A 24,259-nucleotide genomic window follows, 5' to 3' on the forward strand; every position below is an offset into this window, starting at 1 on the left:
CGCCAGCCACAAGCTGGTCTATTTTTAGAGCAGATTTTGGTAATGTTTTAGGTGAGAGTTGTAAACTCGCATCCTATTACATTGCCCGAATTGTATGTTGGCAGAACATCTGGATTCAAGTTTTGCCATTGCGAGTTTTAAGATTGCAGGAAACATGTGAGTTTGTATGTTCCCGCACCCCATTTCATTTGCGAGCAAGTCAAGACGTATGAGAGTAGTGATAAACTTTTGACCAAATCGCATCCCATTACATTTGGCCTTAGATCTCTTCTATTTAGAGACTTCTCTAACTGGAATAATTTCCTTTCTATCTGCTGTAGATATCTCTTTCTTTAAACTTCTATTAACCTAAGAAATTTAGCGAAAATGTATATATTGTATTATTCTTGGACCCCATTGTTAGCATTCAATTGCTTTGACTAAAATATGTTTGATTTGCATGAACTTAATAATTGTACATAAACAATTGTTTTTAAAATTTTAGTATACTTATTCTGTAGCACTTACATGGCAACTAAACTCATTGAGGCTGATTCTAAGTCGCATGCAGCAGTTTGCGGTCGCATGGCTGTTTCTTTAGGCAGATGCCACTAGAAGCCCATCCCTGGTGAGCAGCTGTGTGTCTTAGCGTGCAAAGACTGAAATGCCCACTTTGAGCATCTTAATAATGCTTGTATAGATGCAAACATCGGTTGCACCACTGAAACTCGCACCAGCCCCATGCTAAGTGCAGATTTTCTGTCAAAGTATGGACTCCAATGTCAGTGATTATGCACAACCACTACAGCGTCACACCCACAACACTTCCATAACATGCCCATAGCACGGACCATCTTCATGTGTACGCTTAACTACCTCCCAGGAATGCACTATACATTTTAAGAATATTTTGGAAACTGCATCTCCTCGTGCAACTGCAGCTCTGTGCATACAGGCTCTGGACGCATGTGTAGTGTAACTGCAGCTCTGTGCATACAGGCTCTGGACGTATGCGCAGTGTAACTGCAGCTCTGTGCGTACAGGCTCTGGACGCATGTGTAGTGTAACTGCAGCTCTGTGCATACAGGCTCTGGACGCATGTGTAGTGTAACTGCAGCTCTGTGCGTACAGGCTCTGGACGCATGCGCAGTGTAACTGCAGCTCTGTGCATACAGGCTCTGGACGCATGCGCAGTGTAACTGCAGCTCTGTGCATACAGGCTCTGGACGCATGTGCAGTGTAACTGCAGCTCTGTGCATACAGGCTCTGGACGCATGTGCAGTGTAACTGCAGCTCTGTGCGTACAGGCTCTGGACGCATGCGCAGTGTAACTGCAGCTCTGTGTGTACAGGCTCTGGACGCATGTGCAGTGTAACTGCAGCTCTGTGCGTACAGGCTCTGGACGGATGCGCAGTGTAACTGCAGCTCTGTGCGTACAGGCTCTGGACGCATGCGCAGTGTAACTGCAGCTCTGTGTGTACAGGCTCTGGACGCATGTGCAGTGTAACTGCAGCTCTGTGCATACAGGCTCTGGACGTATGCGCAGTGTAACTGCAGCTCTGTGCATACAGGCTCTGGACGCATGCGCAGTGTAACTGCAGCTCTGTGCATACAGGCTCTGGACGCATGTGTAGTGTAACTGCAGCTCTGTGCATACAGGCTCTGGACGCATGCGCAGTGTAACTGCAGCTCTGTGCGTACAGGCTCTGGACGCATGCGCAGTGTAACTGCAGCTCTGTGCGTACAGGCTCTGGACGCATGTGTAGTGTAACTGCAGCTCTATGCGTACAGGCTCTGGACGCATGCGCAGTGTAACTGCAGCTCTGTGCATACAGGCTCTGGACGCATGTGTAGTATAACTGCAGCTCTGTGCATACAGGCTCTGGACGCATGTGCAGTGTAACTGCAGCTCTGTGCGTACAGGCTCTGGACGCATGCACAGTGTAACTGCAGCTCTGTGTGTACAGGCTCTGGACGCATGTGCAGTGTAACTGCAGCTCTGTGCGTACAGGCTCTGGACGCATGTGCAGTGTAACTGCAGCTCTGTGTGTACAGGCTCTGGACGCATGTGCAGTGTAACTGCAGCTCTGTGCATACAGGCTCTGGACGTATGTGCAGTGTAACTGCAGCTCTGTGCATACAGGTTCTGGACGCATGTGCAGTGTAACTGCAGCTCTGTGTGTACAGGCTCTGGAGGCATGCGCAGTGTAACTGCAGCTCTGTGCGTACAGGCTCTGGACGCATGCGCAGTGTAACTGCAGCTCTGTGTGTACAGGCTCTGGACGCATGCAACTTCAGCAGTGTTCAACATCCACAGTGCGCCTGACTCAGAAGCAGCCCCATTATCTGAAGGTTCTTGTAAAAGGAAGAGACAGACGCAAAAAAAGTAGTTGGTTGTAAACGTATCTACTACAGGATAGCGCACTCTACACCTAAAGGTATCTCAGTATCACCCCGATTGTATGCAAAATATTTTTAACAGAAAGTTTTGTTCACAAACAGAATAATCTAAACCTGATAAACTAAATATTCTGAGCATTTGAGGAATATAGATCACTGAATTATGATCATTCAGCCTGCATATAAACAGTGAGACAACAGTTTCAAGTACTGAAAAATTTTCAATTAAGGTCTACTGTGTATCACACACTTATTGATGTAAGGGTTCATCAAATATAAGTGCATCCTAGGGAAAAAAAACATTATTGCGCATGTGTGATCTGGTAAGATCCCAGATCCATCCAATTTGGTGATTAGAAACATTTCTGCTGTGATGTCAACACTGCTAAAACAGGCAACATGTTGACAGCCTTAAAATGTCGACATCTGAAATCCTGACATTCTAAGAGGGATAGGGTTTGGTTGCTGTGGGGGTGCTTAAGGTTAGGCAACAGGTGGAGGGTTAGGAATAAAGGAACAATACTTCTCAGAACTGCCGCTTCGCCGTATGTCTCCACCAGAACTGCTCCACATGTTACCACCGGGAGCCAGAAGCCGTGACTGGAGACATTGCTGCCCCCGAGAGCAGGTAAGTTACAGCTAGATCACCAGGGACTGCCTGTTTACATTCTGGGTCCACATGGCGAATGTGGACCTTACACATACCACATCCATTAGTAAAATTCATCTATGTATCTGAAATCTCACTTACTCAGGAATATGTTGGGGTCCTGTGCGATGATCAACAAATTTGTAATCCGTGCATTCATTTTTTTGGCAATATTCATTGAATTTTCCAACATAATTTGGGTCACACTACAACAGAGAACAATAGCATTACGCTCCTCCCAGCAGTTCCAATACTTACTAAAATAAATTATTGTAATTTGCACATAGGTATAAAAATCTCATTTGCTAGACTGGTCCAAAACTACTGAAAATTACTTGTACTATAAAAGACTCACAATTTTGTTTTTCTATGAGAGACTATTAAGACGTCATTCCCCTTTTAGGCCTGTTTGGTCAGAAAATGTACAGCTTGTCTGACCAGTCATCCTCTGTGTATGTACCAATAACTAGTCAACAAGCTGTGCTTACTAAAATGTTTTGACTTTTAAAACTTAATGCACAACGACAAAACACAATGAGAAACAAGGTGCAATCCCCATAATTAACCATTTTACCTGTTTGTATGGTAAACTAAATTAAACCACAGTCATATCATAATATTTTATAATTTGTTATCATTATAATTCATATTGTAAAGCTTTGTGGATGAAGACTGCTGCTAGTCTATTTATGTGATTGTCCTCTGACTACACTACCAGATTGCAGTGAAACTTGGGGGGACATTTACTAAGCAGTGATAGGAGCGGAGAAGTGTGCCAGTGGAGAAGTTGCCCCATCAACCAATCAGCAGCTCTGTATAATTTTATAGTATACAAATTATAGATGTTACTTCAGTGCTGATTGGTTGCCATGGGCAACTTCACCACTGGCTCACTTCTCCGCTCTTATCACTGCGTAGTAAATGTTCCCCTTGGGTCACCTATGGCTGTGTCCACAAGAAAGGACAATTCTTTGCATTACTTGCTGGTCTAGACACATCCAGTATCTGTACATACAATATTTAGGTAAGCAGCTCTTCCTGTGTCTTATCTACTTGACATCATAATTGCTGCAAAATAAAAATACTCTTAATACCGGTGACTCCAGGCTTTGGCTAAAAGGCAAAATCTTTTCTTTTTTTTTTGTAAGGACTTAAAATACACAGCGGTTTTGTATGTGCTGAGCAGTTACTCTTTAATATATATCGTCTTTGGGCCAGATGCATCATCGCTTGGAAAGTGATAAAATGGAGAGTGAAAAAGTACCAGCCAATCAGCTCCTAACTGCCATTTTTCAAACACAGCCTGTGACATGGTAGTTAGGAACTGATTGGCTGGTACTTTTTCACTCTCCATTTTATCACTTTCCAAGCGATGATGCATCTAGCCATTTATCTGTATAATTATAGCAGCACCTTTTTTGTGTTTTATCTCTAATTTTATTGCTATTTTTTTATTTATTCTGGCATATTAAGTTAGATTTTTTTCTAAAGAAGAACAAAGGCCATTGTATCAAGTATTTCTGAAGACAATATAAATACAAAGGTAAAAAAAAAAATAGAAGCGCAAAACTAAAATGATTTAAAATAAAAACAAATACCTCAATTTCATTTGCAGCGCCATTAACTTGTGACGGACTTTGTGTAGAACTGTAGAAAAAAAAAAAAAGAGCACAGAAGTACAGTAATAGCAAATGCTCATCGTAAATAAAGTTTATTGGAATCCTATCTCAATAAAATTAACCTTGTATACAGTGATGTAAGTGTTGCCATAACAGGGTGCGGGGGAGCCTGAAGCTTTCATGCACTTGTCAGTGGCACCAGATAAACCACTCCATGCACCACAATCTAAGAGGTTGCACAGTGAAGCCCCGAACAGAGGTCTACCTGCTGAATATACCCTGCATTGTGAGCGAGACAGATTACAGATTCTTATCCAACTAGTTTTATTTGTAAAGTGAAAGCAAAGCAAAGATCAAGCATGATTTCTTAAACAGCGACACAGCCTAGCAATATAAAAACATAACCAAAAGCAATATCCAAAGTACCTTGTATTTGTTACAAGAGGAGTGGTGGGTGGTGAGGCAATTTGTACAGGTGGCGGGGCCTGAAAAATGAAGACAAGAAATGACTAGGAGGTTCTAACCAACATGAATACATACACTGGGGGTTATTCAGGTTTGCAAACCAAAAAGCTTTCTTTTCTGTGGAACAGAGAAGCTAAATGAGGCTATTGGCCCATGAGCACTTTATGCTTGATGTACATATGTACATTGGTTTTCATGCATCTCCTATGTTTGTGGGACTGTGCAGGATCCGCTCTGCACAACTGCAGAATGGGTTCTGCGTCCTTGCATGCAGTGTCCGCTAAGTCACAGATGTTTGTCCCCCCATTTTGCAGGCGTGCCAAGGCCTGGGTCTGCATCTTCCGAAACAAATTTCCTGGCCTCAGCAGCACGAACAGCTGGACAACCATTGCAGCTGCTACCGCACTGCGTCCATCTCTGAATCACCCACATAGTCTGCAAAAAATAGGATTTTGGTACTTACCAGGTAAATCCTTTTCTTTGAATCCATAGGGGGCACTGGAGTACTCTTGGGATATGGACGGGCGTGGCCGAACAAGGGCACTGAATATTTAAATTTAGGACCCTCCCCCCCCTCCATATCCCCGAGTACCTCAGTGTACTCTCTCAGTGTTTTTTACTGAGCGAACAGGAACGATATAGAGAGGTTGACAATGGAGAATACCTATAACATAACGGACAACAACAATGTTGACCCATAACCTTACTGTCAACTAAACAGTTGACACCATAACCGATAGAACTTTATAATTTGAACCAATTGGTGAAAATGTGTTACCATAAGCTCCTCTGAGCTTAATATCAATCAAGTAAAACTTGTTACCCTAAGCTCCCTTGAGCTTAAAACAACCCAGGTAAAACAGCTCTGGGTGGGCGTCCAGTGCCCCCTATGGATTCAAAGAAAAGGATTTACCTGGTAAGTACCAAAATCCTATTTTCTTTATCATCCACTAGGGGTCACTGGAGTACTCTTGGGACGTACCAAAGCTTCCCTCGTGGGCGGGAGAGCTGTTTGATACTTGTAACAGTAGGCAGCCCAAAGCTAGATGCTGATGGCGCCACCATTCATAACGTGTAAACGTGCACAAACGTGCCGCGTCGTAGACGCTCCACGACCCGCTGGGTCTGACATTCCCACAGAACCTGTGGGATGAGCTATTACTGACGTAGGCGATTGTAACTTAGCCTTAAAGTAAGCCTGACTTGTAGACATTATTATCCAACTGGATAATATCTGCTGAGAAACTGGCTAAGCCCAGTTGGCAGCATCATAGAGAACAAACAACGTATCCGTATCACCTACTGTAGACGTTCGGGACATATATAAAACGCGTAATGCGTGTACCACACTCAGAATTCTAGAATGTGCTTTCCACACAGGAAGCACTATTGGTGTGAAGAATACGAAAGCGGAATTAGTCCGAAGATCTGCTTTGTCATGAGAAAACTCAAATACGGTGGCTTAGAATACAAGGCACCCAAATATGAAAACAAAACCCTTGCCGAAGCCAAGGCTAGAAGACAAATGTTTTCCAAAGTGATAAACTTAATTCCCCTTTGTTGTAAGGGTTCAAATATGAAAACTGTAAGAAATCTGAACCCAACCTCAAGCCACCTGGCGCTATAGGTTGGATAAATAGAGTCTGAACTTTGATGACACCTTGTAGAAAGGTGTGTACAGACGCAATAGAGACGCAATAGAGGCAAACATCTTTGAAAATAAGTTTACCATACAGATACCTGCACACTCAGTGCAGATAAACGCAGTTTTCCATCCCACCCCGTTTACCAGAATAATACGGGTAACGTGAAGGATGATGTTGGAAACTTCCGAGCTTTACCACGTATGTACGCATACGAAAGTTTGTAATAATGAGCTGCCTTAAGCGGCTCGTAACATGGTTGGTATAACCGTTACTGTAATGCTCTATTTCTTACGAGGGCGGTATGACCTCTCACCGCGTCAACCGCAGCTACGGTACATAGGTAATAGGTACATATGAATTATGGGTAAAAGAACGTTCCCTGATGTAACAGGTCGGACGTATTATGAGCGCCAAGATCGTGTGCAAGTATTCCTTGGATATTTGAGAAGCAAACTCTCGGAACCCATGAGAGATCACTAGTATGACTGTGACGTGTTACGATCCGTTTTGGCAACGGAGAGAGAGAGAGAGAGAGAGCAGCGGAAAAAACTGGTGGAGTTAGATACACGATGCTGAATCACCACATGAATGCGAGAGACTCCACCGCCACTGCCCCCGTTACACATACTAAGCTTTTGTAATTGTGGCGAGATGCCATTATGTATACCTGAGGGTAACCTTCTTCTGTGGACTCACATAGGAAACACCTGTGGATTTAATGTCCAGATTTCAGGATCTAAATCCTGACGAGTGAGATCATCTGTGTGACAGATGTCCCCTCACGGAATGAACGTAGTTGACATTCTCACATAATGGTGTTCTGAGCAATTGAGGATTTGAGTTACTTGCCGCATTGCCATGCGGCTTCTTGGTTCTCCCTGGTTATTGTGTATGCAACTGCCGTTGCCTTGTCTGACTGCCCCTGGTCAGACTGAAAACGAAGCATGTATTGCATTGTAAAATGCACGGAGTTCCAGGACATTTATCGACAGCAATCTGTCGTGATCCGTTTTAGAACCTTTGTCGCTGATCTTGTTTAACTACAAATCCTGACCCTCTGCGACTCTCGTCCAGAGTATATACACCCTTGTCCCTCTGTGGGAAACGCGAGTGAAGGGGCGAACTAAATTGAAAACACATCTTTATTCTTAATAGGTGAATACACCAATGTACCGCTAGTGTGCGTGTTTTGCACTAATTACTAGATGTACATTTGTTCTTGCTGGTGTAGTAAGTAAAAGTCTTTGATTTACCGTATTTATAATCTTACCTAGGCATTGACATCGTTTAGACGGAATTAGATGCGATTGTTTTCGAACTTGATCTGCTACCGCAGTATACCTTAGTAGCGCAAGTTAGAGGAACTCTGTTGAGACAGAGTTCTTATGAGCAGATCATCTAAGGTAGAGAAACTCTGTTGAGACAGAGTCCTTATGTGAGATGAGCTATCATCCCCAACATAACTTTGGTAAATACCCGAGGCGATAAGCAACGGTAGACCTGAAATGGATAATGGTTGTGGCGATTTGCAAACGCTAGAACCTGTGAAGATCAAACCGGAATGGGTAAATACGCCTTGTGAAGATCAAGTGCCATTATGCAACTTTGTGCTCCAATAAACAAATACTAACCGCAGAAAATTCATTTTCCCACTGCAGTAAGTGACCTGCTGATTGAGATTGCGACAGAGCCGTCTGGTTTTGCTCAAACAGAGGGAATATGTAACCCTGACTCTGTTGGTATACTACTGCTTGGCTTATAAAGACAGCTGAAACCCAGCAGAGACTAAATGGCAACCTGCCAAACCGGTCGACAGAGCCAGTATTGTCCTTTAATCTGTAAATAGCTGAGACATCCATGAATTGAAGTCTGGAAACCCCTCAAAAGTAACATGTAAAGACGCGCTTCCACAATTGGAAAAGAGGCCATCAAACCCCTGGCTTGCTGACTGTAGCGTCCTGACGTTACAAGGCGTGACTGTTTTGTACAACCGCCTTTGAAAAAACTGAAGTCTAAAGGGATTAAACGCCGGTACCAGTATTCCGTTTTGATACTGGATGCGGTAATGGCTGAATATCAAATTTAGGACCAAACAAGCTCTGTCCTAGTCGTGCTGAACTAGCTACGATGAAAAACAGGCGTTAGTAGAAGCTTTACAGATATACTCTGCAGCTTCTTTTAACAGTGATCTCATAGCTTCCATACCTAGAGACTAATGACCCAAATGTATCTTGGGACTTTATAGTGTTTAACACAGACGCATTTGCCAATGGCGGATCGCGTTATTTTGAAACCGATTAAATAGTGATCAAAGTCCACTAATTTTTTTCTATAAAAACAAATGGAGACCTTGACTCACTGGTTTTTAGCAATGTATGTTGTCAAAAACCCCGCACTATATAAGTGCTGGTGTAATGCACCCTTCTCACTTGTAGTTATTGTGTGAGATCTGCATTAACCCTGGTACCCAAAGGAACTTGGCCCTTTGAAAAGACTATCTTTAGTTATAGTAGGCGGAGTACTTCCGAGACTCCGATGTTACCGCTGTTTTAATTTGAATTGCCAATGCTTAACATAGGACCGTTAAAATTATTTTTAGTCTGCGCTAGAGCCTTACTAGCTATGCAGACTGACACCACAATAGGCAACAGACAACACTTGCACTACTTATTGAAGTTCTTATGTGTCATATATATATTTTTGTTGCTGAAAAGCATATTAAGGCCAGCTGTAGCCAGGCATCAAAAATTTATATGAAACTCATGGTTATTTCTCTCTACGGACATCTTTAGCAACAGGCGAAAGATTTATTAGATCTGAAGAGAAACCAGAGTATTCTTTATGTGAAAAGCAGTTCACATGTGCAATCCGAACTAAATTCCCACTAACACCCCTTTGCCTCTGGTGGCTTAGAGATGTAGGGCAGGAATGTTCTAGAATTATGTGAAACCTGAACAAAAATTCCCACTAACACCCCTGCGCCCCCTTGTGGAGCAGAGGTGTATGGCCGGAATGTTCTGGAATTATAAACTGGAAGAAACTGTAATGATTAAAAATGGCCCCCATGCCATGCATACACTGAAAAGCACAGGACCTGCTGCAGTGTTAATATATATAGACTTAATAGCCTATTATACAGGTAATATAGGCTTAATAGCCTATTAAAGTGTGATAATCACATTCCAGTTAATAGAACACTTATTACATTATATGGCAGCCTACAGAAAAACAGGAAGCATGCCATTCATACAATTAGAAACATATTTTAGGACATGATCTGTTAATACTATGTCTTATTAACCCATGCAGCCTTGGTGCTGCTGCTATGGGTATTTACTCCCCCTCACCCCCGGTAGTCTCCCCCATGTTACCTGCAGCGGACGGGAGCGGGTGCAGGGAGAGCAGGGGAGCGCTGTGTATAGCGCCGGGGAGCCGTCCGGACGAGCGGGCGGCGCCTTCATACATCAGTGTGCGGTGTCAGCGCTGGAAGAGCGGCCGGCGTCTGTGAGTGACGTGCGGCCGCTCTGTGCATCTTAGAAAGCGGGAACTTAGTTCTGGCTCGGGCGGCGCCTGTCCTACCTCGGTGCCGGGTAATCAGCGCTGTGAGAGCGGCCGGCGTCTCTGAGTGACGTGCGGCCGCTCTGAGCTTCTAGCGTAGTTAAACGGGGCATATCAGCGGCGGCTTCAGCGGCGGCAAACACCCACACAGCAGGGCGGCAGCGTGAGCTGACCGCCCAGACACCCCACCATACCTTGCCGCACCTCCTGTAAGCTCCGTCCAGCATGTGACGGGGCTTTCATCCTGGCTGTGACGGAGCTTTCTGTCAGCTCCGTCCAGTGTCAGACCTTGTGACTTCCATAGCGGCTGGGCATAGTGCGTATGAGCTCCCCCTGCTGTGCAGCCGGACGGAGCTCCGTATGAGCAGGAGGCATTAACCCCTACATAGCGGGGCGGCAGCCTGCGCTGACCGCCCCGTTTCCCCAGCCTACCTTTCTGATCATGGCTGTGACGACTGCCATTCTGTAACTCCTGGCTGTGACGGGGCTTTTTCTGTGTAAGCTCCGTCCAGCTTCAGTGGTGTGACTCATGGCTGCAACGGGGCTTCTTTGTGTAAGCTCCTGTCAGCTCTGTAGTCTTGGCTGTGACGTCTATCTCCGTCCAGCTCCAGTCAGCTTCCAGTAATCTATGGCTGCGACGGCTTCTTTTGTGCAAGCCCGTCCAGCTTCCTAGTCCTGGCTGCTCTTTGTAGAAGCAGTGGGCTGTCTGTGGCTGTGAGGGTGCTCTTCGTGAGGACCGACACGCCATGCTGTCTGTGGCTGTGAGGGTGCTCTTTGTGAGGACCGACACGCCATGCGCTGCCCGTGCAGCGGCACTATCCCGGACCCATGTTTTTCCAGAAACTGGGAAGGGATGTGCTAAGTTGTAAAAATAAAAATTAAAAATAAAAATTAAAAATCCAAGTGTGGCTATACCACAAGCCTTGTTCGTGCTGTGAGCACCGAAAAAACACTGAGAGAGTACACTGAGGTACTCGGGGATATGGAGGGGGGGGAGGGTCCTAAATTTAAATATTCAGTGCCCTTGTTCGGCCACGCCCGTCCATATCCCAAGAGTACTCCAGTGACCCCTAGTGGATGATAAAGAAATGGGCTTTGTTTGAGCAGAAAAATCTGTCCACGTTTACAACTACAGTAGGTGTAACTTGTACAAGTCACCTACACTTGGAGTGGTGGATAACAGTTAAGCAAGTGCAAGTGTAGTAGAGTACAGTAGTCATGATCACCACATAGCTACATGGATTTTGGCCTCCAAATTAATGGACTAAAACTATAATCCACATACTTTCTTAGCATTAAAGCCACATTTTGTTCCAACAATTGCAGGGTTAGATGTTTATGTTGTTTAACTTTAGCAATTAAAAATGTTTTCAAACTTTATTCTTTTGAATCAACCAGACACTGGTAAAAATAAGATTTAACTTACCGGTAAATCTATTTCTCGTAGTCCGTAGAGGATGCTGGGACTCCGTAAGGACCATGGGGAATAGACTGGCTCCGCAGGAGATAGGGCACTTTAAGAAAGCTTTGGACTCTGGGTGTGCACTGGCTCCTCCCTCTATGCCCCTCCTCCAGACCTCAGTTAGGGAAACTGTGCCCAGAGGAGATGGACAGTACGAGGAAGGATTTTTGTAAATCTAAGGGCGAGATCCATACCAGCCACACCAATCACACGTATAACTTGTGATAAACTACCCAGTTAACAGTATGAACAACAACATAGCCACGGTTCAACCGATAAACTATAACATAACCCTTATGTAAGCAATAACTATATACAAGTATTGCAGAAGAAGTCCGCACTTGGGACGGGCGCCCAGCATCCTCTACGGACTACGAGAAATAGATTTACTGGTAAGTAAAATCTTATTTTCTCTAACGTCCTTGAGGATGCTGGGACTCCGTAAGGACCATGGGGATTATACCAAAGCTCCCAAATGGGCGGGAGAGTGCGGATGACTCTGCAGCACCGATTGAGCAAACAGGAGGTCCTCCTCAGCCAGGGTATCAAACTTATAGAACTTTGCAAAGGTGTTAGACCCCGACCAAGTAGCTGCTCGGCACAACTGTAATGCCGAGACCCCTCAGGCAGCCGCCCAAGAAGAGCCCACTTTCCTAGTGGAATGGGCCTTAACCGATTTCGGTAACGGCAATCCTGCCGTAGAATGCGCCTGCTGAATCGTGTTACAGATCCAGCGAGCAATAGTCTGCTATGAAGCAGGAGTGCCAACCTTGTTGGCCGCACACAGAACAAACAGAGCTTCAGTCTTCCTGATTCTAGCCGTTCTGGTCACATAAATCTTCAAAGCCCTGACCACATCCAGGGACTCGGAATCCTCCAAGTCCCGTGTAGCCACAGGCACGACAATAGGTTGGTTCATATGAAAAGATGAGACCACCTTTGGCAGAAATTGAGGACGAGTCCTCAACTCTGCCCTATCCACGTGAAAAACCAAGTATGGGCTTTTATGTGATAAAGCCGCCAATTCTGAAACACGTCTAGCCGAAGCTAATGCCAACAACATGACCACTTTCCACGTGAGGTATTTCAACTCCACAGTTTTGAGTGGTTCAAACCAAGGTGACTTGAGGAAACGTAACACCACGTTAAGATCCCAAGGTGCCACCGGAGGCACAAAGGGAGGCTGAATATGCAGCACCTCCTTCACAAAAGTCTGTACTTCAGGAAGAGAGGCTAATTCTCTTTGAAAGAAAATGGATAAGGCCGAAATTTGGACCTTTATGGACCCTAATTTTAGGCCCAAAGGCACTCCTGTTTGAAGGAAGTGAAGCAGACGGCCCAAATGGAACTCCTCCGTAGGAGCAGCTCTGGCCTCACACCAAGAAACATATTTCCGCCAAATACGGCGATAATGTTTTAACGTCACGTCTTTCCTAGCCTTGATCAGGGTAGGAATGACTTCCTCCGGAATTCCTTTTTCCGCTAGGATCCGGCGTTCAACCGCCATGCCGTCAAACGCAGCCGCGGTAAGTCTTGGAACAGACAGGGCCCCTGCCGCAGCAGGTTCTGCCTTAGAGGAAGAGGCCACGGATCTTCTGTGAGCAACTCTTGCAGCTCCGGATACCAAGTCCTCCGTGGTCAATCTGGAACAATGAGGATTGTTCTGACCCTGCTCATTCTTATTATTCTCAACACTTTGGGTATGAGAGGAAGCGGAGGAAACGCATAGACCGATCTGAACACCCAAGGTGTCACCAGAGCGTCTACCGCTACCGCCTGAGGGTCCCTTGACCTGGCGCAATACCGCTTTAGCTTTTTGTTGAGACGGGATGCCATCATGTCGATTTAAACCAGTCCCCATCGATCCGTGATCTGTGCGAAGACTTCTTGATGAAGTCCCCACTCTCCCGGATGCAGGTCGTGCCTGCTGAGGAAGTCCGCCTCCCAGTTGTCCACCCCCGGGATGAACACTGCTGATAGTGCGCTTACATGGCCTTCCGCCCAGCGTAGAAGCCTGGTCGCTTCTGCCATGGCCACTCTGCTCCTTGTTCCGCCTTGCCGGTTTATATGAGCCACTACCGTGACGTTGTCCGACTGAATCAGAACCGGTTTTCTCCGAAGCAATTCCTCCGCTTGGCACAGGGCGTTGTATATGGCCCTCAACTCCAGGACGTTGATGTGGAGACAAGTCTCTAGGTTTGACCAGAGACCTTGGAAATTTCTTCCCAGTGTTACTGCTCCCCAGCCGCGGAGGCTTGCGTCCGTGGTCACCAGGACCCAGTCCTGAATGCCGAACCTGAGACCCTCTATCAGGTGAGCACTGTTCAGCCACCACAGGAGAGATACCCTGGTCCTGGGAGACAGGGTGATCCTTTGATGCATTCGTAAATGGGACCCGGACCACTTGTCCAAGAGGTCCCATTGAAAGGTCCTCGCATGGAACCTGCCGAAAAGGATGGCCTCGTATGAAGCCACCATCTTCCCCAGGACCCGCGTGCAATGATGCACTGAAACCTTTTTTGGTTGTAAGAGGTTCCTGACCATGGCTATGAGCTCCTGAACCTTTTCGATCGGAAGAAAAACCTTTTTCTGGTCTGTGTCTAGAATCAGGCCCAAAAAGGTCAGACGCGTTGTAGGGACTAGCTGGGACTTCGGTATATTGACAATCCAGCCGTGTATCTGCAACGTCTTCATGGACAGAGACACACTGTCCAGCAACTTCTCCCGAGATCTCGCCTTTATGAGGAGATCGTCCAAGTATGGGATAATTGTGACCCCCTGCCTGCGCAGGAGCACCATTATTTCCGCCATTACCTTGGTGAAAATCCTCGGGCCGTGGAAAGCCCAAACGGCAACGTCTGAAATTGGTAGTGACAGTCCTGCACTGCAAATCTCAGGAACGCCTGATGAGGGGGGAATATCGGAACATGAAGGTATGCATCCTTTATGTCCAGGGACACCATCCAATCCCCCCCTCCAGGCTGGCGATGACCGCCCTGAGTGATTTCATCTTGAACTTGAACCTCTTCAAGTACAGGTTCAGAGATTTTAGGTTTAAAATGGGTCTGACCGAACCGTCCGGTTTCGGAACCACAAACAGGGTCGAGTAATATCCCTCTCCTTGCTGGAGGTGAGGAACTGTAACAATCACCTGTTGAATATACAATTTTTGGATTGCCGCCAACACTAGCTCTCTCTCTGACCGGGAAGCCGGCAGAGCCGATTTGAAAAACCGGCGAGGAGGCAAGTCTTCGAATTCCAGCCTGTATCCCTGAGAAACAATCTCTAATGCCCAGGGATCCACCTGCGAGTGAACCCAGACGTGGCTGAAAAACCGAAGACGAGCCCCCACTAGATCTGCCTTTCCCCGGGAAGCCCCAGCGTCATGCGGTGGACTTTGCAGAGGCAGGGGAGGACTTTTGCTCTTGGGAACTAGCTGTGTGCAGCTTCTTTCCCCTACCTTTCCCTCTGGCAACAAAGGACGATCCCCGTACCTTTTTGTTTTTATTGGAACGAAAGGACTGCATTTGATAATGAGGTGCCTTTTTTGTATGCTGCGGGGGGACATAAGGTAAGAAATTCAACTTACCAGCCGTAGCCGTAGAGACAAGGTCCGAGAGGCCGTCTCCAAACAACGCCTCCCCTTTGTAAAGCAAGGACTCCATATGCCGCTTTGAATCGGCATCTCCCGTCCACTGTCGGGTCCACAAGAGCCGCCTAGCAGAAATAGACATAGCATTTATTCTGGAGCTTAATAAACAAATGTCTCTCTGAGCATCTCTCATATACAAGGCAGCATCTCTGATATGCTCTATGGTCATTTGAATAGCATCCCTATCTAAGGTGTCAATCTCCGTAGATAAGGAATCTGCCCATGCCACAACCGCACTACAAACCCAGGCAGACGCCATAGCCGGTCTAGCAATAGTACCTGAATGAGTGTAAATGTGCGTCAAGGTAATTTCCTGCCTGCGGTCAGCAGGTTCCTTGAGGGAAGCCGTATCCTGAGAAGGCAGTGCCACCTTTTTGGACAAGCGTGTCAGCGCCTTGTCTACTTTAGGCGAAGATTCCCAGCGTATCCTATCAGTTTGTGGAAAAGGATACGCCATAAGAATCCTTTTGGGAACTTGTGGTCTCCTATCCGGAGATTCCCAAGCCTTTTCGCACAATTCACTTAGTTCAAATGAGGATGGTAAGGTGACTTCAGGCTTTTTCCCTTTATACATGTGTACCCTCGTGTCAGGGACCGGGGGTTCTTCAGTAATATGCAAAACCTCTTTAATGGCAATAATCATGTACCGAATACCTTTTGCCACCTTCGGCTGTAATTTTGCATCTTCATAGTCGACACTAGAGTCAGTATCTGTGTCGGTATCTGTGTCATCGATCTGGGAAATGGTGCGCTTCTGAGACCCCGAAGGGCCTGGCGCCACAGGGACAGGCATGGACTGGCTACCTGACTGATCCCTAGCTTCTGCCTTGTCTAACCTTTTATGCAATAGATTAACATTTGCATTCAAGACATTCAGCATATCCACCCATTCCGGTGTCGGCGTTGCCGACGGCGACATGACATTCAAGCACTCCCCCTCCACATTAAGCGAGCCTTCCTCGTCAAACATGTCGACACACGCGTACCGACACACTTCACACACACAGGGAACCCCTTTCCTGAAGACAGTATCCCTGTCAAGGCCCTTTGGAGAGACAGAGAGAGAGTATGCCAGCACACACCCCAGCGCAATGATCCTGAAGACCAACACAAAATGTTTTTCCCCAGCAGCGCTGTATAATATGTTATCCGCCAATTATGTGCCCCCCTCTTTTAAACACCCCTTCACAGTGTGTAAGCAGGGGAGAGTCCGGGGAGCTACCTCTCAGCGGTGCTGTGGAGAGAAAATGGCGCTGGTGAGTGCTGAGGGAGAAGCCCCGCCCCCTCGGCGGCGGGCTTCTGTCCCGCTCAAACTTACAAAAATATGGCGGGGGCTCTTTTATATACATGTACAGTGCCCACCTGTACATGTATATTGTCTTTTGCCATAAGAGGTGTTTATATTGCTGCCCAGGGCGCCCCCCCCTGCGCCCTGCACCCTTACAGTGACCGGAGTGTGTGAGGTGTATGGGAGCAATGACGCACAGCTGCAGTGCTGTGCGTTACCTCCGTGAAGCTGAAGGCTTCTGCCGCCCGACGACTTCTGTCTTCTGTTCTTCTAGCTCTGTGAGGAGAACGGCGGCGCTGCTCCGGGGGTGGACGCCCAGTAAGAACCTGCGTTCACCCCCTCTGGAGCTAATGGTGTCCAGTAGCCGAGGAAGCAGAGCCTATCTTAGACAAGAAGGTCTGCTCCTCTCTCCTCAGTCCCTCGATGCAGGGAGCCTGTTGCCAGCAGTGCTTCCCTGTGAAAAAGTAGAAAAAGTAGAGAAAAATTCCAAAAAAAATGCTTTTAGGCAGAGAACTCAGGAGAGCTCTCTTCAGTGCACCCATCTTGTTCTGGGCACAGTGTAAAACTGAGGTCTGGAGGAGGGGCATAGAGGGAGGAGCCAGTGCACACCCCGAGTCCAAAGCTTTCTTAAAGTGCCCTATCTCCTGCGGACCCCGTCTATTCCCCATGGTCCTTACGGAGTCCCAGCATCCTCAAGGACGTTAGAGAAAATAAGAATTTACTTACCGATAATTCTATTTCTCGTAGTCCGTAGTGGATGCTGGGGACTCCGTCAGGACCATGGGGAATAGCGGCTCCGCAGGAGACAGGGCACAAAAATAAAGCTTTAGGATCAGGTGGTGTGTACTGGCTCCTCCCCCTATGACCCTCCTCCAAGCCTCAGTTAGGACACTGTGCCCGGACGAGCGTACACAATAAGGAAGGATATTGAACCCCGGGTAAGACTCATACCAGCCACACCAATCACACCGTATAACTTGTGATCTGAACCCAGTTAACAGTATGACAAACGTAGGAGCATCTGAACAGACGGCTCACAACAAATAACAACCCGATTTTTTTGTAACAATAACTATGTACAAGTATTGCAGACAATCCGCACTTGGGATGGGCGCCCAGCATCCACTACGGACTACGAGAAATAGAATTATCGGTAAGTAAATTCTTATTTTCTCTAACGTCCTAAGTGGATGCTGGGGACTCCGTCAGGACCATGGGGATTATACCAAAGCTCCCAAACGGGCGGGAGAGTGCGGATGACTCTGCAGCACCGAATGAGAGAACTCAAGGTCCTCCTCAGCCAGGGTATCAAATTTGTAGAATTTAGCAAACGTATTTGCCCCTGACCAAGTAGCAGCTCGGCAGAGTTGTAATGCCGAGACTCCCCGGGCAGCCGCCCAGGATGAGCCCACTTTCCTTGTGGAATGGGCCTTGACAGATTTAGGTTGTGGCAAGCCTGCCACAGAATGTGCAAGTTGAATTGTGATACAAATCCAACGAGCAATCGTCTGCTTAGAAGCAGGAGCACCCATCTTGTTGGGTGCATACAATATAAGCAGTGAGTCAGACTTTCTGACTCCCGCCGTTCTTGAAATATATATTTTCAATGCCCGGACCACGTCCAACAACTTGGAATCCTCCAACTCGTTAGTAGCCGCAGGCACCACAATAGGCTGGTTCAGGTGAAACGCTGACACCACCTTAGGCAGAAAATGAGGACGCGTCCGCAGTTCTGCCCTGTCCGTATGGAAAATCAGATATGGGCTCTTATATGATAAAGCCGCCAATTCTGATACTCTCCTGGCTGAAGCCAGGGCCAGTAGCATGGTTACTTTCCATGTGAGATACTTCAGCTCCACCGATTTGAGCGGCTCAAACCAATGGGATTTGAGAAAATCCAAGACTACATTAAGATCCCACGGTGCCACTGGGGGCACAACCGGGGGCTGTATATGTAGTACTCCTTTTACAAAGGTCTGGACTTCAGGAACTGAAGCCAATTCTTTCTGGAAGAAAATCGACAGGGCCGAAATTTGAACCTTAATGGACCCCAATTTTAGGCCCATAGACAATCCTGTTTGCAGGAAATGTAGGAATCGACCCAGTTGAAATTCCTCCGTGGGGGCCTTCCTGGCCTCACACCACGCAACATATTTTCTCCAAATGCGGTGATAATGTTGTGCAGTCACCTCCTTCCTGGCTTTTACCAGTGTAGGAATGACCTCTTCCGGAATGCCTTTTTCCTTTAGAATTCGGCGTTCAACCGCCATGCCGTCAAACGCAGCCGCGGTAAGTCTTGGAATAGACACGGTCCCTGCTGAAGCAGGTCCCGTCTTAGAGGTAGAGGCCACGGATCCTCCGTGAGCATCTCTTGAAGTTCCGGGTACCAAGTTCTTCTTGGCCAATCCGGAGCCACTAGTATCGTTCTTACTCCCTTCTGCCGTATAATTCTCAGTACTTTTGGTATGAGAGGCAGAGGAGGGAACACATACACTGACTGGAACACCCACGGTGTTACCAGAGCGTCCACAGCTATTGCCTGAGGATCTCTTGACCTGGCGCAATACCTGTCCAGTTTTTTGTTGAGGCGGGACGCCATCATATCCACCATTGGTTTTTCCCAACGGTTCACAATCATGTGGAAGACTTCTGGATGAAGTCCCCACTCTCCCGGGTGTAGATCGTGTCTGCTGAGGAAGTCTGCTTCCTAGTTGTCCACTCCCGGAATGAATACTGCTGACAGTGCTATCACATGATCTTCCGCCCAGCGAAGAATCCTTGCAGCTTCTGCCATTGCTGTCCTGCTTCTTGTGCCGCCCTGTCTGTTTACGTGGGCGACTGCCGTGATGTTGTCCGACTGGATCAACACCGGCTGACCCTGAAGCAGGGGTTTTGCCAGACTTAGAGCATTGTAAATCGCTCTTAGCTCCAGTATATTTATGTGAAGAGACATCTCCAGGCTTGACCATACTCCCTGGAAGTTTCTTCCTTGTGTGACCGCTCCCCAGCCTCTCAAGACTGGCATCCGTGGTCACCAGGACCCAGTCCTGTATGCCGAATCTGCGGCCCTCTAACAGATGAGCACTCTGCAACCACCACAGAAGAGACACCCTTGTCCGTGGCGATAAGGTTATCCGCTGATGCATCTGCAGATGCGATCCAGGCCATTTGTCCAGCAGATCCCACTGAAAAGTTCGTGCATGGAATCTGCCGAATGGAATCGCTTCGTAAGAAGCCACCATCTTTCCCAGGACTCTTGTGCATTGATGTACAGACACTGTCTCTGGTTTTAGGAGGTTCCTGACAAGTTCGGATAACTCCCTTGCTTTCTCCTCCGGAAGAAACACCTTTTTCTGAACCGTGTCCAGAATCATTCCCAGGAACAGCAGACGTGTTGTCGGGGTCAACTGAGATTTTGGAAAATTCAGAATCCACCCGTGTTGTTGCAGCACTACTTGGGTTAGTGCTACTCCGTCCTCCAGCTGTTCTCTGGACCTTGCCCTTATCAGGAGATCGTCCAAGTAAGGGATAATTAATACGCCTCTTCTTCGCAGAAGAATCATCATTTCGGCCATTACCTTGGTAAAGACCCGAGGTGCCGTGGACAATCCAAACGGCAGCGTCTGAAACTGATAATGACAGTTTTGCACCACGAACCTGAGGTACCCTTGATGTGAAGGGCAAATTGGGACATGCAGGTAAGCATCCTTTATGTCCAGGGACACCATAAAGTCCCCTTCTTCCAGATTCGCTATCACTGCTCTGAGTGACTCCATCTTGAACTTGAATTTTTGTATGTACAGGTTCAAAGATTTCAGATTTAGAATAGGTCTTACCGAGCCGTCCGGCTTCGGTACCACAAATAGCGTGGAGTAATACCCCTTTCCCTGTTGTAGGAGGGGTACCTTGACTATCACCTGCTGAGCAAACAGCTTGTGAATGGCTTCCAATACCGTCGCCCTGTCTGAGGGAGACGTTGGCAAAGCAGACTTTAGGAACCGGCGAGGGGGAGACTTCTCGAATTCCAACCTGTAACCCTGAGATACTACCTGCAGAATCCAGGGGTCCACCTGTGAGCAAGCCCACTGTGCGCTGAAATTCTTGAGTCGACCCCCCACCGTTCCTGAGTCCGCTTGTAAGGCCCCAGCGTCATGCTGAGGGCTTTGCAGAACCCTGGGAGGGCTTCTGTTCCTGGGCAGGGGCTGCTTGCTGCCCTCTCTTACCCCTTCCTCTGCCCCTAGGCAGATATGACTGTCCTTTTGTCCGCTTGTTCTTATAGGACCGAAAGGACTGCGGTTGAAAAGACGGTGTCTTTTTCTGTTGGGAGGGGGTCTGAGGTAAAAAGGTGGATTTTCCGGCAGTTGCCGTGGCCACCAGATCCGATAGACCGACGCCAAATAATTCCTCCCCTTTATACGGCAATACTTCCATATGTCGTTTGGAATCCGCATCACCTGACCACTGTCGCGTCCATAAACTCCTTCTGGCAGATATGGACATCGCATTTACTCTCGATGCCAGAGTGCAAATATCTCTCTGCGCATCTCGCATATAAAGGAAAGCATCCTTTAATTGCTCTATAGTCAATAAAATACTGTCCCTATCCAGGGTATCAATATTTTCAGTCAGGGAATCCAACCAGACGACCCCAGCACTGCACATCCAGGCTGAGGCGATGGCCGGTCGCAGTATAACACCAGTATGTGTGTATATACTTTTTAGGGTAGTTTCCAGTCTCCTATCTGCTGGATCCTTGAGGGCGGCCGTATCCGGAGACGGTAACGCCACTTGTTTTGATAAGCGTGTGAGCGCCTTATCCACCCTAGGGGGTGTTTCCCAGCGCGCCCTAACCTCTGGCGGGAAAGGGTATAATGCTAATAACTTTTTTGAAATTAGCATTTTTCTATCTGGGTTAAACCACGCTTCATCACATACATCATTTAATTCCTCTGATTCAGGAAAAACTACAGGTAGTTTTTTCACCCCCCACATAATACCCCTTTTTGTGGTACTTGCAGCATCAGAGATATGCAAAGCCTCCTTCATTGCCGTGATCATATAACGTGTGGCCCTACTTGAAAATACGTTTGTTTCATCACCGTCGACACTAGATTCAGTGTCTGTGTCTGGGTCTGTGTCGACCGACTGAGGTAAAGGGCGCTTTACAGCCCCTGACGGTGTCTGAGACGCCTGGGCAGGTACTAACTGGTTTGCCGGCCGTCTCATGTCGTCAACTGATTTTTGTAATGTGCTGACATTATCACGTAATTCCATAAACAAAGCCATCCATTCCGGTGTCGACTCCCTGGGGGGTGACATCACCATTATCGGCAATTGCTCTGCCTCCACGCCAACATCGTCCTCATACATGTCGACACACACGTACCGACACACAGCAGACACACAGGGAATGCTCTTATCGAAGACAGGACCCCACTAGCCCTTTGGGGAGACAGAGGGAGAGTTTGCCAGCACACACCCAAGCGCCATAATATATATGGGAACAACCTTATATAAGTGTTGTTCCTTATAGCAGCTTAAATATATCCAGTATATCGCCAAAAAATGCCCCCCCTCTCTGTTTTACCCTGTTTCTGTAGTGCAGTGCAGGGGAGAGTCCTGGGAGCCTTCCTCACAGCGGAGCTGAGCAGGAAAATGGCGCTGTGTGCTGAGGAGAATAAGCCCCGCCCCCTATTTCGGCGGGCTTTCCTCCCGTGGATTTAGATAATTGGCATGGGTTAAATACATACATATAGCCTTAATGGCTATATGTGATGTATTCTTTTGCCTTAAGGTAATAAAATATTGCTGCCCAGGGCGCCCCCAGCAGCGCCCTGCACCCTCCGTGACCGCTTGGTGTGAAGTGTGTGACAACAATGGCGCACAGCTGCAGTGCTGTGCGCTACCTTCATGAAAACTGAAGAGCCTTCTGCCGCCTGTTTCCGGACCTTCAATCTTCAGCATCTGTAAGGGGGGTCGGCGGCGCGGCTCCGGGACGAACCCCAGGGTGAGACCTGTGTTCCGACTCCCTTTGGAGCTAATGGTGTCCAGTAGCCTAAGAATCCAATCCATCCTGCACGCAGGTGAGTTGAAATTCTCTCCCCTAAGTCCCTCGATGCAGTGAGCCTGTTGCCAGCAGGACTCACTGAAAATAAAAAACCTAAAAAACTTTTTCTAAGCAGCTCTTTAAGAGAGCCACCTAGATTGCACCCTGCTCGGACGGGCACAAAAACCTAACTGAGGCTTGGAGGAGGGTCATAGGGGGAGGAGCCAGTACACACCACCTGATCCTAAAGCTTTATTTTTGTGCCCTGTCTCCTGCGGAGCCGCTATTCCCCATGGTCCTGACGGAGTCCCCAGCATCCACTTAGGACGTTAGAGAAACATATGTTAACATACAATACACGAGCAGGGCCCTCTTCCCTCATGTGCTTATCCTTTCTTACTTTAATAATCTTCAACTGCATCAACTCCAGCAGTCTTCTGCCACCTGATACTTATTCCAGTGTCATCTGCTGATGTAACTATGTTTATTTACCCTGTACTTGTCCTATACTGTTATCAACTGTAAGTTGCTGTTTTCCTGTTTGATTATTTATGTACTCTGTAATTGGGCGCTGCAGAACCCTTGTGGCGCCATATAAATAAAGGATAATAATAATAATAATAATAATAATAATAATACCATAGGCTGGTGTAAGAGTCACAGGTTCTGACCTTAGGGATGCTGTTTCAGAAATTACCTGGACTTCAAGGAATCCTGATCATTTCTTTTATACAGAAAACCATTGATCATGTCACTGTACTTTCCTGCCTATTATTAGGGTCCTATTGTGATGCATGTGGGTAGAGGTACCTACAACAAAGCCTTCTTGATGTGCCTAATTATCACCCGGGTATTCTCCCTCCCATCATCCCCTTCCAGAACATTTGTGTGTAGCCATGAACATCACAGTGAGTACCCCTGGAGGTACCCTTACCAGAGGTTAAGAACCACTGATCTAGATAATTTTTTTAACTGACCTTGCATATGGGACCTGGGAAGCATAAAAGAATGCATCACAGACATCCCCACAGCTCTGTGCCTCTATGGATACCTCTGATTAGAGACATAAGTCAGGTCTGGTGAGCAGCATTAATGCACATACGTATATTTGGTAAAATCTATGACTCTGCTGACTACAAATTTCTTACAGGCTGCTAATTACTGAGGCAGCTAAAGTATGTAGGGATCTCTACCCCATGCATCACAGCTGGACCCTGAAAACAGGCAGAATATGGTGACATGATCACTTGTACTTACCGCATAAAATTAATTCTCTGAATTTAGCAAAACCCAGGTCATTTCTGACACAGGGACCCTAATGTCACAACGGTGACTATGACACCAGCCTATGAATTAGCATGTTAGTATGTTTTATCAGTTTTTAGTTGATTCAAAATAATAAAAGTTGTAACAAAAATTGTACTGCTTTGTTCAATTTGAATGTTATTGTATTGACTATATTTGATGCTTCAATAAAGAAAATTATTATTAAAAA

The 24,259-nt window shown here is 46.9% G+C and overlaps 1 protein-coding gene and 1 non-coding gene across 5 annotated transcripts in view; both read right to left on the reverse strand.

Annotated features, from left to right (window-relative positions):
- The window catches only part of LOC134910211 (interferon-induced, double-stranded RNA-activated protein kinase-like), a 237,276-nt gene that overhangs the window by 170,635 nt on the left and 42,382 nt on the right, over positions 1–24,259 (reverse strand). For all 4 annotated transcript variants that reach the window (XM_063917985.1, XM_063917983.1, XM_063917984.1 and 1 more), the window contains 3 exons: positions 5,074–5,132; positions 4,627–4,675; positions 3,131–3,234 (listed from right to left, as the gene is read on the reverse strand). In XM_063917985.1, the coding sequence (XP_063774055.1) occupies positions 3,131–3,234; positions 4,627–4,675; positions 5,074–5,132 (212 nt within the window). The remainder of the gene's footprint in view (positions 1–3,130; positions 3,235–4,626; positions 4,676–5,073; positions 5,133–24,259) is intronic.
- Positions 9,480–9,594, reverse strand: LOC134913516 (U5 spliceosomal RNA). Its single transcript, XR_010177262.1, has one exon. It is a non-coding gene; the product is annotated as a U5 spliceosomal RNA (small nuclear RNA).

The sequence above is a fragment of the Pseudophryne corroboree genome, chromosome 4 (assembly GCF_028390025.1).
Source record: "Pseudophryne corroboree isolate aPseCor3 chromosome 4, aPseCor3.hap2, whole genome shotgun sequence".
In the NCBI taxonomy this organism is placed as follows: Eukaryota; Metazoa; Chordata; class Amphibia; order Anura; family Myobatrachidae; genus Pseudophryne; species Pseudophryne corroboree.